This window comes from Tripterygium wilfordii, chromosome 10 (assembly GCF_013401445.1).
Source record: "Tripterygium wilfordii isolate XIE 37 chromosome 10, ASM1340144v1, whole genome shotgun sequence".
Classification (NCBI taxonomy): domain Eukaryota; kingdom Viridiplantae; phylum Streptophyta; class Magnoliopsida; order Celastrales; family Celastraceae; genus Tripterygium; species Tripterygium wilfordii.
In genome coordinates this window covers 10,294,206-10,310,519 of record NC_052241.1, presented here as the reverse complement: position 1 = coordinate 10,310,519, position 16,314 = coordinate 10,294,206, and the positions used below count along the sequence as shown (strand labels likewise).

General features: G+C 36.4%; 1 protein-coding gene across 1 annotated transcript; it reads right to left on the bottom strand.

Moving 5' to 3' along the window:
• Nucleotides 1-231: 231 nt before the first annotated feature.
• Nucleotides 232-15,646, bottom strand: LOC120007592 (structural maintenance of chromosomes protein 1). The gene is made up of 18 exons (XM_038857921.1): nt 15,046-15,646; nt 13,042-13,278; nt 12,639-12,872; nt 10,068-10,306; nt 8,752-9,018; nt 8,204-8,474; nt 7,640-7,764; nt 7,015-7,124; nt 6,818-6,925; nt 6,577-6,716; nt 6,283-6,372; nt 5,988-6,196; nt 4,827-4,996; nt 3,200-3,309; nt 2,700-3,079; nt 1,120-1,371; nt 630-860; nt 232-523 (listed from the first exon to the last, which is right to left on the bottom strand). The coding sequence occupies exons 1-18, from the start codon at nt 15,475-15,477 to the stop codon at nt 475-477; spliced, it is 3,654 nt and encodes a 1,217-aa protein (XP_038713849.1). The 5' UTR covers nt 15,478-15,646; the 3' UTR covers nt 232-474.
• Between the last annotated feature and the right edge of the window lie 668 nt (nt 15,647-16,314).

Genomic DNA, 16,314 nt, shown 5'->3' with positions numbered 1-16,314 from the left:
ATACTCATAAATGGATTGGAGTCATGGGCCCCAAGGTCCAAAATGTTGACACATGATTGTGATGGATAATGATGCCTAGTGTTACTTGATCCTATCATGATACAGATTATTCTGACGGTCCAAAATTCACTCACCCAGCTGTCGAAAGAACATCCTGAGACTGAGTTGTGTTCTCGATTAAAAAAAATTACTTGGTCCACGAGAAAGCGCATGATATCAAAGAAAAACTGCTTCCTTACATAGACCTGGTTAGGTCATCGCCCCTGAATTATGCAGTCATTAATATTTTTTTAGACAATAGTGAGTCTCAGACCCATGATCTTGTAAATCCCTATGTTATCATAGTAAAGCACAAATATGCTTAATATTCATACATGCTAGTCCAAGTATATGACTGCTCACATCATAATCTCAACAATGACATCAAGACGCAGTTATTTACAAAACATATGGTGCTGCAACCTGGCAATGAACTCAGGTCTCACGATATCTGGTGAGGTCAAATGTAAGTGTGCTTGAGCACCTGCAAAAGTGAAGCACAACTTTTGAATCACATATGATTCGTTGGACCTTAAATCTTGTAAAATCGCAGCGCGGGGAAAAAAAAAATACTGCTGAGAGAAACTCACTTCTTATCAATTGCAGAGTCCCGGTAAACCCCAACCAAAGCTTCAGCCTTATCATAAAAGCTATCTTTCAGTGAAATCACAATACTCTGGAAACCACTATCTCCATCAGCATCCTGATTGTCCTTGGCTCCACAGGATCTAGAACGAATAAATCCAGCGACTTTTGCAACATTTAAGTTATCCAATGCAGCATCAACTTCATCCAATATGAAAAAGGGTGAAGGCTTAAAGCTGCAAACACCATACAAACTTATGTGAGCATTCGATGTTACAAAAGTAGTAGTAACTACACTATCTAATCAAGATACTAGAAACCCTGCAGCCTCTGCTTTAGTAAAACCATCTGCAACTTTACATATAACCCAGTGCAATGTAAACTATACATATCTAATCAGGAAATTGAAAAAGCACGCAATCTCCTATTAAGTGAAACTATCTAAAGTGTGATCCATAAAACCGGACTTAGATCCATCTATACATCAGCACTTACCTATGGATGGCAAAGAGTAATGCAAGAGCTGCAACAGTCTTCTCCCCGCCTGAAAGCTGTTCCATATCGCGAAAACGCTTTGTAGGGGGCATAGCAGTGTATTTTATGCCATGTAGAAATGGATCATCATCATTTTCTAAATTTAAATAAGCTGTCCCTCCAAGTGGATGTGTGTTGCTCTTTGTTAACTGCTTGTAAATCTTGTCAATGTTACTAGATATGTGGTTGTACGCTGCCATAAAAGAATCATGCCTGCACCCAATAAAGTGAATAAATATCCTGAAAAGAGTTACTGAAGCTAGTTTTGCCCACCTAGTACATAACAAAAGTCAATGTACACAGATAAAGGAACAGCTAGAGAAACAAATTTCAACAGTTTCGCCACAATGTTAAATTTTGTTCTAGTAAGTGTTCTGAGGAAATTATACTTTTATAGAACATTTGGCTCACAATGGAAATGCAAATATGAAAAATTATCAATGTATGGACCACTCATTTATAATTAAACTAATTTGTAATTTGGTTAATTTATATTCAGATACGAGATTACTTCCGAACTAGCTATCACAGTTATTCAAATTGCTTTCATTATAAAATATTATTCATTTATAGTAATCCATAACTCTCACAAAATAATAATGTTTATGAAGACTTGGAACATCTACGATGTTGGGCCCCATTGGACCCACCTTCCAAAGGAAACCACGGAGACACTTGTACTGATAATATTGATTTTTTTACTATAATACTTAACCTGCCTTATATAATTACTCCTTTTTAGGTAGAAAAGAGTTTAATTCAAACTTTCTCTTTTTGAAAGCAAAAAATTTATTAGAGAGCACCAAGGGGTGCAACCAGAAATTACAAGGCAGATAAAGTTACTACAAGAACCACAAAGCCACAATTTCCCAGTGTTTAGCCAATTGTCTAAAGAAAGAGTCCAGAGAGTTTTCTTTGTCCCGGAGAATTCGATTATTTCTTTCGATGCATACCATAAATACATTTTTATTTTAATTATTTAATGCAGTTTCAAAATGCATTTAGTGTTATCTTAATAACATTATGCTACGCTGTATTAAAAATTTAAAAACATCATAGTATCCTCTCTTTTTTTTTTTTCAGAATAATACTACATTACTACATTAATAAGGGTAGATATGATCAGGTGGACCTTTCTCCGGGACACGACTCCACTGAATGAGGCTCTTTCTTAATAGGTCTCAAGATTCTCTATATTCAATCCTATAAGGATCTGTTTGCAGCCCCACATGTACTCTTTCACAAAAAAATTGCAAATTTTACATGGTAGAACAATTTGAGAGAGTTGCAAGTTGAACGAAAAAAAAAATCTCGCTAGACTGGTATTATATACACACAATTGTTGAAGTGAGTAGCCATTTTGTTTTCACCCTGACTTCTAGAAGAACCCAAGTATTATGCCTCATTCCGTGTTATCAGAAACTTCTTAATATATTTACCAAAAAAAAGAAACTTATTGTATATTTTATTTTTCTAGGTAGACATGTCACTGTTTTGTAAGTCAATAAAAGGCATGCTAAAGTATATTATGTAGTCAATACCTCTTCTGCTTCACAGAATTGAAAGCATCCGCTGCTTCCTTCGCCTTTTTGCTGGCTTCTTCAAATTCATTATTTACGTTTCTTTCCCTCTCTTTTAGCGCCTCGTACTGGTCCAGTGCCTTCAAATTTGGAGCAGTTCTTTCAATTTCTGATGTTAAGGCATCCATTTTTTGTTTAAATTCTAGCTCAAGTTTATCCCGCTCGGAAGGCCTCCGGTCCTGCTGATAAGATCTAGGCAACTGACAAAAGTCAAAAACTGGGCCTGGTGTTGAACTATCAATTTCCATTGGATCCAAAATAGTGGGAAGGATGATGTGCTCTAATTCACATTTCTCCACTATATCCTGCTTCTGTGATGAAAGCTTTGCAATCTGTGCATTCTGTAAAACAAAGGAGAAGCTTTCAAAAGCAAATTTTTATGGTTTTAACTCACAGCCTACTTTTCACCTAGCTTGAGAGAATATCCAAGTATAGGAGAAAAAACGAAGAAATCTTGGGACCTTTGAACTAATCTGACGATTATGCTTAGATATGCTGCTTGTAGATGCAGAAATTTGCTTCGACCATTCTTGGATATCCTTGTCGCACTCTTCTGACTTCATTTTCCACTCTACAGAGAGATGGAGGGGAAAAAATTAATAACCAAATGTAAGAATAATTCGCTATCAGAGTCCCTTAAATGACTGGTTCCACTAACACCTTTCCTCATAATGATTTAAGGAAACGCATTGTTGTGGACAATAAAATTACTCAAAGTTGGGCAGGTGCAAACAGGCCACAAGAGATGGCAGTAAATCAACAGACAACACAAAGTAGCAGCAGCCACTAGTTCATTTGTTCATCTGGTCGAACAACAGACCCTTCCCATCAGTCCAAATATACCATAAAATTTTGTGATGCAAACTAATCTTTCAAACCATCCCCGGGTGAGCTTGGACTATCAAACAGCTCCAGGAAGAGCTTCTTTATAACATACCTTTCAATCGGAAAAGAAAAAAGAGGCAGTCAAAGAAAAGGAAAAAAGGAAACAACACAATGAAGAAGTCTCCCAAAGTGGAAGAGCCAGAGACAGGAAGATGTGTGCAGCCTTAATCCCACATTGTGGATGCCGTTTCTGTGGTTTAAACCTGTCACCCCAAGTTGAGGCAAATAAACTTTACCGCTGGCCTAGGGTTACCCTCAGGCAGTGCAAGATACCATGAACAATGGAGCAACTACATATGCACCGTTTCATCAAGGTAAGAGTTTTAACTTCTGACTCTGAATAACAAGAAAAGCACATAAAATAAAATATTTTAACTGGTGCATTCTACTGCTCCTTGATGTATACACAAACAGGTATACAACCCCTATGAACTCTTTGCCATACACATTTTCAGCAACCCAGTACAAATTTAAGAAATTCGACCATTTCTCATTGGAATCTGAAATCATTACACTTTCAACCATCTCTCTCTGAAATCCAAATTAAATATGGATACTAATTTAAAACGAAACTAGTCTCACTTAGATTGAAGTTGTATCCAACTGATTAGTACCCGGTGAACACAGATTGATGGCATATCCCCTAACCCGCAAAACTTGAGTGAAGGGGGTTAACAATGATTTTGATTTCATTCAACTGCATGCACGACACATGCAACTAATAAAATGCTTTTGTATGTCATAAAAATAAATCAGAGAACAAGGACTGCACAGCTCCTCAAGAAATTAAACTTCAATGAATTCTCTACACATGTCTGTTTGTTTTGGTCAGGGTGTTTCTTCTTTTCCTTGTCCAAAAGCTCTGTGTACATGTCAGGCTGTCAGCTCACAGATTACTTTAAATAAGATAATGAGTAATCGGTCCTTAATAAAGTAGTATCTCACCGATTGACACAAAAATTCACTCAAAATAAAAACAAGATTTATGGATTATTTTAGCACTCTTGCTCGATTTCAATTTACAAATTATTTTAGCACTCTTGTTCAATTTCAATTTACAACGTAGTTAAGAATGCCTATGATGGTGGGGAAAATAGAATTTAAAAGAAAGGGTTTAATTAAAATATGAACATTCAGACAATCACAAAGAAAACAAACAAAATCAAATAACTTTCAGGAGTAACATGAGGAACCAAACCATACCCCGAGCTTCCTCCTTCCATCGATCGATTTCACCATTAGCTTTCTCCATATCTATCTTCGCTTCAGCCTCTTTTTTCTGAACCTGCTTCAAATCATTTTCTAAAGCACTGAGAGAAGATTCCAGCTTTCTGATTCGCGAATCCATGTCCCGTTCTCGCTCATACTCCAACCTGAAAGTAAAATGGGGAAAATAAAAATGTTGCAACGTGTAAATACATGTCAGATGCTAAGGCAGCTAAATAAGAAACATATAAAAAGCAGCTCACACACTGAGCAAAAGAGTGAAAATCATTGGAAACATCAAATCAAGGAAAAGTTTATCCTTTCAAAGCCAATAAGAAGATAGCAAATATTTTAACAAATGGCTTCAACATTAAAAAATTAAATTAAGCAATGCAACTTAAATTAAGTGCAATGCCACCATTAAAATCACCAGTAAGAATGAGAAGCACCACAACGGTACGGAAAAAAACCCCACCCAGTTGAACAATACAAAAAATAAGAAAATCACTATCAAGGATATAGAGAACATCACAAGGCATGATGGTGGCAATATGAGACTGTCCAATTACTCACCTCCCAAGTACTTGAGTACTTGAAGGCTCCGACTAATTGAGAACAATTCAGGAAAAGCCAAATGAGAGAGAAAATATTTACAAATACTGGAAGATCATGGGGACACATCACAACTCTAGCGGATAAATCAAGCGAAGCATTGGTTAAAGCCAAAGCAATGGGACAAAGATTCAAGTCCACGATATAAAGTTATAAACAGGCATTGACACAATTACAATTAACAATAACATGACTGGAATTTCACTCATAAGTCCCAATATCGCATGGTTTCAACAGTTCCCCTATCCTCAAGCAACCAACTAGATTGCATAGAAATTGTTTTATGGTGACTATTCAATTTTTCGAAGAAAAAATGACGAGAATTGTCATAGAACAGAAAACTAATCAAGCCCAAAGTGAGTATGGCTCTCATAATCATCCATAAAAACTAGTCAGGAAATCATGCAGCATGCCCAAATATATCCATAGAGACGTGTCTTCGAATTATCAGTTGGAATACAGAGAGATTTGACAAAGCAAACTTAATAAACAAAGAAGAGGTAGAACAAATATCCAGATAAACAAAGAGAATATTTTGAGACATACTGGTACTTTAATTTTGAAAGTTGATTACTCAAACTAAGCCTTTTATCAGCCATCTGCTGTGCATCCTTTAGATGGTTTTCTTCATACTCACGGATGTTTGCCACCCCAACAACCTTACTAAAATCCTTGTAGATTCGGTCGACAATCTCATTGATCCTCTTCTCCAGCTTCCGGATTTCAGTATCCCTTTTATCAATAGCATCTTTCAACTGTAAATGGGGCATCGTCAGCAGCATCATAAGTTATGTGAAGATATATATATTTAACTAAATGGTAGTTATGATTAATAAATCACCTTATGAAATTCAGGACTTATGCGATCAATTTCTTTTTCAATGTTTTGCTTCTCATGCTTCAAGTTTACAAGTTTGTCCTCAATACCTCGCTGCAACATAGCACAGTAATCAACTCAACGATTGATAAAGAAATTGAATTCCAATATCCAAAAGAAAAGTGCCCATAACATTCAAGTTCCCAGTTCCCAATAATTACTTTTATCTGCCCTCGTAAGTCTAAGAGTACATATATATATATATGTATATGTATATAAATATGTATGCAGGCATGTATTTTTTCTTGGATGCTACACCTTTTCAATGTCTGCATACTGTAATTTCCTTTGGAGCCCACTTATTTTGCCAGCTACTTCGTGCTCTCTTAGTTGAATCTCCCTCATTGAACCAACCTCTTCTAGCTCTGATTCATACTGCTCTCTCTTTTTTTTAAGTCCTGCAAAAATCAAATGCTAAATGCTACAGGGGGCGGGGGTAGTTCTTAAAACTACCAAATTATATCCACATGTACTCAGTCATCATAAATGGGACACTAACCTTCAATTTTTTTATCGTCCCACTGTTTTGATCTTGCTTCCATTCCACCGCTTGTACCACCCGTCATTGTGCCAGACTTGGTGAGAAGAATTCCATCAACAGTTACAACTGATACAAAGACCACTCCAGATTTAACATAATAACACTGTTGTTGATACCCACCAACCTTTAATGATTAAACTACAAGTAAAGAGAACCTTTTAATCTCTCCCCGCTCCAGCTAAGTTCCTTGGCTTGTTTGAGGTCATCACAAACAATAGTATTCGCAACGGCATAAAGAATAGCTTTCTCCAGGGCTGGATTAAATGTGCCATTGTTAAGTCACAACTCACAAATTTATGTCAGGGTAAGTTTTCCTTTCTTTCTGTTTTTTCGAACAAAAATAAATAGCATTCTAAATCAAGAACATGGAATACAAGTACAGTAATCAAACATACGACTACCAGAGTAAGGCCAAAAGAGAACCCAAAGAGCAAACTCTACTTATTGCTTTCTTTGTGCTATATCATAGTTACCAGAATGAAGCAGATTTAAGAGAACAGAAGCCGAAGGTGGAAAAACATGACAAGTTAATCTCAAGGGAAGCATGAAGCCAAGGAATCATTTGTCACCAATTCTAAAACACGCACCACTGATTGCATAGAAAATGCAGGATGTGGATCCATCCACACGTGACAAACACATTGTTATACATATAGACAAAGATGTGTCTGTTAATCTCTCTATCGGTGAGTGTGTTTGTGTGCATTCTGATACATGAATCAGCATGCATTACTTTCTAAAAATTAATGAGGCCATGTCCTAAGATTTTAAAAAGGATATTGGATTACATCAAACACCAACTTTGCGGTACCACCTAATGCACGCAACCTCTCCATTATTGGCTTAACACGAACTGACTGAAGAGGTATAAATGTCTGAGGCGGAAGCCTTTGCTCCTTTAAATACTGCCAAAAAAACCAATAGATCAGTACTGTTAATGTACCTATTAAGGCTACTAATTCATAAATAGAAGAGCTAGAATACGATGGAAAAAAAAAAAGAAAAAAAATGTTAACCGATGTATTGGTTCCTAATAGATTTCAATATAGTATTACGTAAGCTATGATCCAGTAAACTGCAATGAAAATTACACTGGCAAATACAAATTAGGAACAATTCATTGAAAATTCCAAAAACATCAGTTTATAAGATTGAAATTAGAACATACACACAGAGGGAGAAGATATATAACCACTTAAGTGGAGAGTAAATGATGTGTTACAGCTTCACTATTGAAAATTTCAATCATAATGAGATCTTCAATGAGATCATGGGAATACAAGAGGGAAGCATTGGCACTGAACATGCATCTGAGAGAAACATGGTAGGACATGCAAGGACTACCTTAATGCATTCTTTTCCTGTACTTTCATCTTCAACCACTACTGCATCCATGAATTTACCCATAGCCACGGTGACAGCAAGGTTGTATTTCTTCTGGGTTGGCCTACAGAGATCAGTCATCCGGCCATGAACACCTTGGAAATGTTGTTTTAGTTTCTCAACTGCCTCAGAAAACCTAGCATCCCTCTCATTTTCATGTTTATCAGCTTTCAATTGGCGTAACTGTTCTTCTATTTCACCAATTTTAGACTTCAAGTTCTCGTATTTAGACCTGCAACCCCAAAGAGAAAATGAAGAAGTGACACTTGTGATTAGCATTTTTGCTGCAATTCATTGGGATTCTAAATTAATGGAGGCTCAGCAGGACACTTCTAATTCAAGTAACATATAAAGGGCATATGGGCAAAAAAGGGAACCAGTTTAAACCTAAGAGTATGCACCACAAAGGATTTGCAAAACTTTACAAATGTAGCAAAGCAATGAAGAAACCAAATAAAGGGATTGCCTACCTTTACAAAAACAACAGACAGGGAAAAATTTAAAATAACCTGGAATCCTGATGTCTATCTTTCACAGCACGCAATTCCTTTTCCAGATCTGTCAGTTCAATCTTATGCTTTGCAGAAGAATCAGTAATCTTTCTCAATCTAGATCGCATTTGCTCCTCTTGTGCTTCCAGTTCATGCTTTCGATTAAGCAACTGTTGGAGGTTTTCATCTAAATTCTTTTGAGCTTCGAGATCAGCACGTTGTTGCCTATCCAGAACTTCTTTCTCATCTCTTAACTTCACAGTCTTCATCCCAGCATCCTGCTTACTGAAAATTTACAAGTCCAATGTTGGGGGCAGTAAGAAAATTGAGAGAATTAATATACAAGTTTCCAGCATGTTGAAGTCCCAATTTAAAAGCAAATATGATAACCTGAAGACTATTAAAATAGGTTCCTAATTGGCTTATGACTTCTGGTTAGTGCCCCAAATCTTTTGTTCCTTTTGTAAACACTGGAAGCATTGCTCGGCAAAGCGAAAAATTAGAAGGCAAAAACAAGTTTTGTTGGGGAGCTTAATAAAGTAAGCATTCTAGAAGATTCTGTATGCTTTCAAAGAATCACAATGTGAAGAAACAGCATGATGGTAATGATGGAACAAGTTTTAAGCTTTCAATGAAGCTTTAAGAGAAAAGTAACCGGATGTTTCAAGTGAAAAGAGCAAGTAATTTATGGACTCATTCTAGTTATAGATTGACTCTTGTTAGCATGATACTTCACAACCACGTATGCAGTTCTACTAAAATGGCCTGACTGATAAGATAATATTCCCCACCTTTTTGTTACCAAAAATTGTGTCAGTGTTCACTGCCTATAAATCATATTGGAATCGAAGCTCAGCCTCACAAGTATTACATACTCATTCTGGTGAATTTCAGGTGCAAAAAGAAATCTCCTAACCTGGAAACGAGTGTTATTTACGACTCCAGACTTATGGCACCGATAACAAAGTCCAAGGTGCATAAGCAATTTCTTATCATAATGCTAGCCATGCCAACATGTTTAAATCCTTAAACACCCCCCTCCCATACCGCCAGAAAACATTAAGAGAAAAGGCACACTAGTGTTACAAGCAATTTAATTTATACTTCAGCAACGTGTATATAACAAAATTAGAAGCAACCTCCCTCAAAAATAAATGTTGGATTAAGGAGAACTTACATCCGAAAGTAATCGTTAGTTGGGTGTCAGCCAAGGAAAGTAAAAAACACAGTAGTGTTACAAGCTATTTAATTTAAAATTCAGCAATGGGTATGTAAAAAAATTACAACTACAACAATCTCCCTCAAAAATAAACGTTGGATAAAGGAGAACTTACATCCGAAAGTATTCCTCTAGTTGGGAGTCAGCCAACGGAAGTTTCCCACCCGCATCTCGACTTCTTTCAATTAGATGATCTAGCTGTGCAGTCAGATCTCGTATGCCCTTCTGGAGCGCTTCTATCTCAAGAGCATGATTCTTCTTCTCTTCCTTTTTTCTATCGAGCTCCTTTCGGGTGCTCTTGATTTTAGAATTTATGCGAGACATTTCCTCATTTGATTTCATATGATCAGGTTGCTGTGCATAGGGAAAAAACAAAAATAAATGAAAATTAAGCTCATTTTAGCATATGAAAGGATAGTCAGCTTATTTTTTGAGACCGACAGCATAATTATTACCCTAGACAACAGTCAAGGTAGGTAACAGATAATTAACCAGTAATGACAACACATAAAGAAGTGCCAAGAAATCCATCAACAGATACAAAGACCACAGACGGTAGAATATAATCATGCCAGTATGCCACAAACGAAAATTCAAAATCGCACAAAATTCCAGCCACCTACAACTCGAATGAAAGTTTTGTCCCAAAATGTAAAAGAAACCAAAGTTAGTCTTCACAATAGCCACATGGCTAATTCGGTTCTTTCAGTCTTTGACATATTCACAATGTTAATTTAATTGGGATCACTCTAAAATACTTCAGCTTCCCATTTCAACTAATTTAAATCAACATATCTGATAAACATAAAAGTGGAACAATTCCTGGATGTTAATTTCGACAATATATTGAACAAATCATAACATGTTTGGAGCAAGATCATCAATGCTACAACCACGTTCCTCCAAGCTACCCCAATGAAACAAAAAGGAAGAAGTTAAAGGAACGATGAAGTAATATTTTCGTGACACATTTCATATTTTGATTCACAAACACATATTAAGTTTCCATAGGAGACCCCAGTTCGAGTCTCTATCAAGAAAAAACCAGCAATTTGCGTAATGCTTGGGATGAGGGATCACTACAAGTTTCCAAAATTTACCTGAGCAAAGCACAATGTTTTCCTTGTCTTAAAGTTACAATGGCCTAACTATTTCCATATCTTACAACGAAGTATGGTAAATTTTCACTGGAACTTCACCAGATCTGAAGGACAGAAATAGCAGCTACTGGATCGAAACAAAGACGCACATTTGTCTTCAATTATTTCATGATGACTCAAGTTGGATGTAGACAGTTCTAAAAATCTCCTAGACCTCTGATGGGGAAATCTAGGCCATAAATATTAGGGGTCGAAGGATTTGACTTGTAGCAAAAGTATCTCGGATTTGGTTGCTTAGTTATCTAATCTCATAATGGTATGAAAACTGAACACATGCTGGATCTGCATACTCACATCCCTTAAATTACCTGCCAGTGTGGAACATAGGGTGCACTAAGGGGTCATTCTCTGTAATTTTACTTGAAACTGTAACTTTTTTTAATGGTAAATTTTATTAAAGGCCCCAAGAAGGTGCTAACCAGAAATTACAAGGAGTGAATGGCATGCAGTGAAATGAAAAGTACATAATAATTGTGTAAGGTTAAGATGACATTTGATGGTTTGATGGAGGAGATAGTACAAGGTTTTAAAAGCAAACAGCTGATTTAGAGCTAGAAAAATTTATAAAAACCTATTGAAGGAGAGGTAGAAGAAGTATGAATTTCTCATAAAACTTCCCCATAAATGATTGAATAGAAGACAATCCAAGTGCACTCAAAACGCATTATGAACTCTAATGATTTCAGACATTTCACAAAGGCCATCAAAGTTGTAGACCATCTAGATTTCATAAATTGCATCATAATACAAATAACTTTTGAATTAAACACAAAAGTAACATCTGAAACCTAATACCCAATCCATATAAGCAGTACCAGAAATGAATTAATTATATAAAACAACTACCAAGAAACAATTATTCCTAGACAAAAATGCCTTCTTCGCTACTTCTCAAACCAACATATTGATGTGCAATCATTTGAACTCTTTTACTGCATGTGCTAAAACCTAATACACCACACTAAAACAAATTTCTTTCTAATTCACTAAAATTCCAAGGTTAATAATTACATTACTTCCGAATTTCCGATGAGTACTGCATCACAAATAGAGTAACATAATTGTAATCATTTCCACTTTCGAACTTTATTGACATTCATCATGCCAAATCAGGACAGGAGTAAGACATAAAAAAATCACAAGTACTAGGTTTTAGAAATTGCATAAGAAACAAGCTTTTATTAACTAGGCAAGGGGTGTCTCACTGTCACCTGTCATCAGGTGTGAGGAGAAATCAAATATTGCTAAATAGCACAAATGGCTGCTGCTACTATAATGTGTAATACCATGGGGTAGAATTGACCTCTTCATGGAGGACTTAAGGGACTTAACCATAGATTTCAGCACCAAATCATCATTAAGCCATCTAAATCATTAATCATGAATAATGGTCAATGGAGATTATGAAAGTTCATTTAAAAGTCAAAACCTACAAGTATTGTCATTTTTTAGTTAGAAACAAATTTATTCAAGTAAAATCTCATGTTGGTTGCAGGTAAATCAATAAAAGTACCAAAATAACTCACAATTTTATTGAGTTGAATTCTTCTTGTTGCAATTTTCTTTTCGCATTGCGCAATCTCTTTCAGATATTTTGCTTGCTCTTTCCTTTTTTTATCTGATTCACGTTGAAAGTGTTCTAGTTCTTTCATGACAGCATCACGGCTTCTTTCTTCAGCTTCAACTTCGTCTTTCAGCTTCTCCAAGTCCTTCTCTATATTAAGCAATTGCCATAAAAAATGATCCTTCTTTAAAGATTTCTACACAGAAACAAACAAATAATGATCAGATGATGATGATGATAATCCATTTCAATTCTCGTTAGAATAAGCAAGCAATCCAGATAGGGCACGGTCAAAGGATAACTACATATGACATAACAAAAAGGACATCCAATTAAAATTTTGGAAATACAGAAACAATTTATACCAGCTGCTCTTGCAGGCGTAGATGCTTTTCTGCTTCTTCCTTCTGTTCTTTCTTCTGCTTCCGCTCCATATTTATTGTTTTCTTTTTCTGATAAACAAGTGTAGACTTTTCTTCAGCTCTGGCCTTTTTTTCTTCACAATCCTCGTATTCTCTCTTGAATTCCTCAGAGCCAGAAATTTGCTCAAGAAGCGAAGTAAGCTCTTTCGGATTTTTGGATGCAATAGACTCTACGTCGCCCTTCATAAAAAATTCAATCATACACGAGAATCACCTCCAATAGGAATTTTAATTATCTCAGCACCTTCAAACTATGCAGCACAAGAGTTCTCAAATGCTTCACACCATCAAGAAGACAATACATAATATGCAACATAGCTTTTTCCTCCCATAAAATATTTATAAAAAAAAATCTAGTAGGAGGAGATAGTTCAAAATTCAATGAAGATGAGACATGTCATCTGGAAGTTTAACTGCACTGTTTATGCATCTGAATAGTATTCAGCATTGCAAACATGTCTCCAAAATCCAAATTCAAATTCATATAGTTAATTCCAGAATTTTTCAATTCAGATATCATTAAAATTAGTTTCTCTAAATGATTATCATGATTGTTAAGCACCCTTTATCCCAATAGCTTAACAATACATGATTATAATGATTGTTAAACACTTAACACCATTTATCCCAATAGCTAACATGATAAAATGGTGAATCTGCATAGTACTCATTACTCAAATCAGTTAACATTAAAATATCTGGCAGGATATGAGTTTCAAACCCAGTACCTGGTGAATGCCAAAGGCTTTGATTGACCATGTAGAACACCATCCTTCCCAAAAGATTAAGCTTTTTGAGAAGGTGCTCATTTAATTATTTAAATATACTCTATCACTCCTCCACACATGCAGGTCGAAATTACTCTAACAAGTGCATAAAAAATAGCAAAAGTCCCTCAGCTTGCTTAAACGCGTGTAAACACTAACTTATTTACTTGTAGCATCATTGCCATGATCATCACCATAGCTTTTATCTCAAACAATATTGGGATGAGCATTAGAGGGAATCCAGCATATTAAATCTCCTTTCGCATTCATTCGTATCTAAAACTGCACTCTTAACTAATCTTCTAGAGTCTATTTATTTTCTCAGGCTTTTTAACTCTTTTTTTGGTTTTCCTTATCTCCTCCACTACAACTAATGTATTCCAAAGCTTTTGAATTTTAAAGTATGTCCACAGACGTACAATTTCAAACTAACCCATGAAATCATCACGTCCACTAGTACAATGTCCACCACAAATAACATGCACCAAGCTACTACATCTCAAATGGGCCTCATAATCTCATCCATCATTATAGCAGAAAAGCAATGCCTCAATGTGATGTAATTTTTTCAAGATAGATAATTATTTTGTCAATACTTTGCCAGTTCTCACATTAGATTGCTCCTTCATACATAGCCTCAATCACATTAATGAAAACCAATAAAACCTGAATGCCTTGATATTTTTCCATAAGCTTTCTTAAGAGGGATGTAGCTTCCATTGCGGACAACCTATCATAAACCAAATTGGTTCCCCAAAGCATTGCTAGTTTGCTACCAATTGAAATCTCCATCTACTAACTGTTTCCCAAAGTTAATAGACTTAAATGTAACATAAAACAACAAAAAGCTACAACTGTAATCCATGCATACCATAGAATATATTTGCATAGATAGAGACTGTATTTCCATTTTGCACCTTAACACAAGAAGTAAGTCGAAATCGAAAGTTAACTTACCAACCAAGTACACATTTAATTTTTAGATATAACAATATTAAACGAAAGTTAGAACAATCAGAATCAGGCCAATCACCTAAAACTACTGAAAAATAAATATTCGTTTTGAATGGTAAAAGGTTTATTAAAGCACCGAAAAACACTAGCAAACGTAAACACCATCACTCACATGCTCCGAAACGAATTACAAAGCTCAAACTCAGATGCAAGTGATGAAAATCACCTGAAAGACAAGAAAGTTGCGGGCCTTAACGAGGATCCCAAGTGTCCTCAATCTCCCACAGTACTCATCCCAGTTCACGACCTTGGCATCAACGCGGTACTCGCTGCCGCCAGAACTCGTGATGGTGCGAGTAAATTGAATCTCGGAGCCAACGGCTGGCTGGTAGACCAAGCGCACGAAGGCCCTGCGTCCTGTCTGCGCTTTGTCGCGCTCATCATAAGCATAGATGAGGTCTTTGAGCTGGGTCCCCCGGAGCTTCGCCGTTCGCACTCCTAACACGAAACTGATGGCGTCCATGACATTAGACTTGCCGGCGCCGTTGGGCCCAATTATCGCAGTGAAGTTAGAGAAGGGCCCGATAGTCTGAAGACCCTTGTAGGACTTGAAGTTTTCAAGCTCCAACCGGAGAATTTTGCCCTGTGACCCCGCCATGATATCTAGGGTCCGCTAGGCAAGAGGAAGAACTTAGGGTTTAAAGTGAGAGACAGAATTAGGAGATGGAACTGGCGGGAGGAGGGTTTCTGAGGAAGCTCGTTAGAGAGTGTTGAATTCCATTTTCCAAACAATTACGGGGCACCCACGAAACGAAACGACACGACTCGAACGAGGTTCCATTTTTGGGCCGTTTTATTAGGGCATAAGACGACAACGGATATTTATGAGACTCTTATTTATTTGCCCCTCATTTTTATTTTTGTAACGGAGAACCAAATAATAAGTTTGCAATTTGAACGTTTCATATTCGGACACTCAGATTCGCGCACATAAAATTTTCTACGTTAGATTTGATATACTCAAGCTATCAAACCCGCACAGACAAGAGTTTCTCATGTAATTAACAATATGATAAGTTGAGTTAAAACTCATTGCGAATTTAGACATCTACCGCATATAGAAGTGGAAGAAGTTTCCCGCGTGATTATCGGTATGGTAAGTTGAGTTAAAACCCAACACGTATTTCGACGTTCGAGAGCTATTAGACCCGTGCACATTGAAGCTTAGTTTCTCACGTGATTGATAATACGGTAAGTTAACTTAAAGGCCATTGCGAATTTAGAAATCTAAACGAAACCCATGCATACAGAAGTGGAAGAAGTTTCTTATATGATTGCCGACATGATAAATTGAGCTAAAATCCAACGCGTATTTAGATATTTGAGAGCTTTCTGACCCGTACACACAAAAGTTTTTCGTGTGATTCACGATAAGTTAAAGCGGGAAGTATTGTCCCAAAAAGGCAAATTTTTTAACCCTTTTCAGGATGTCCAA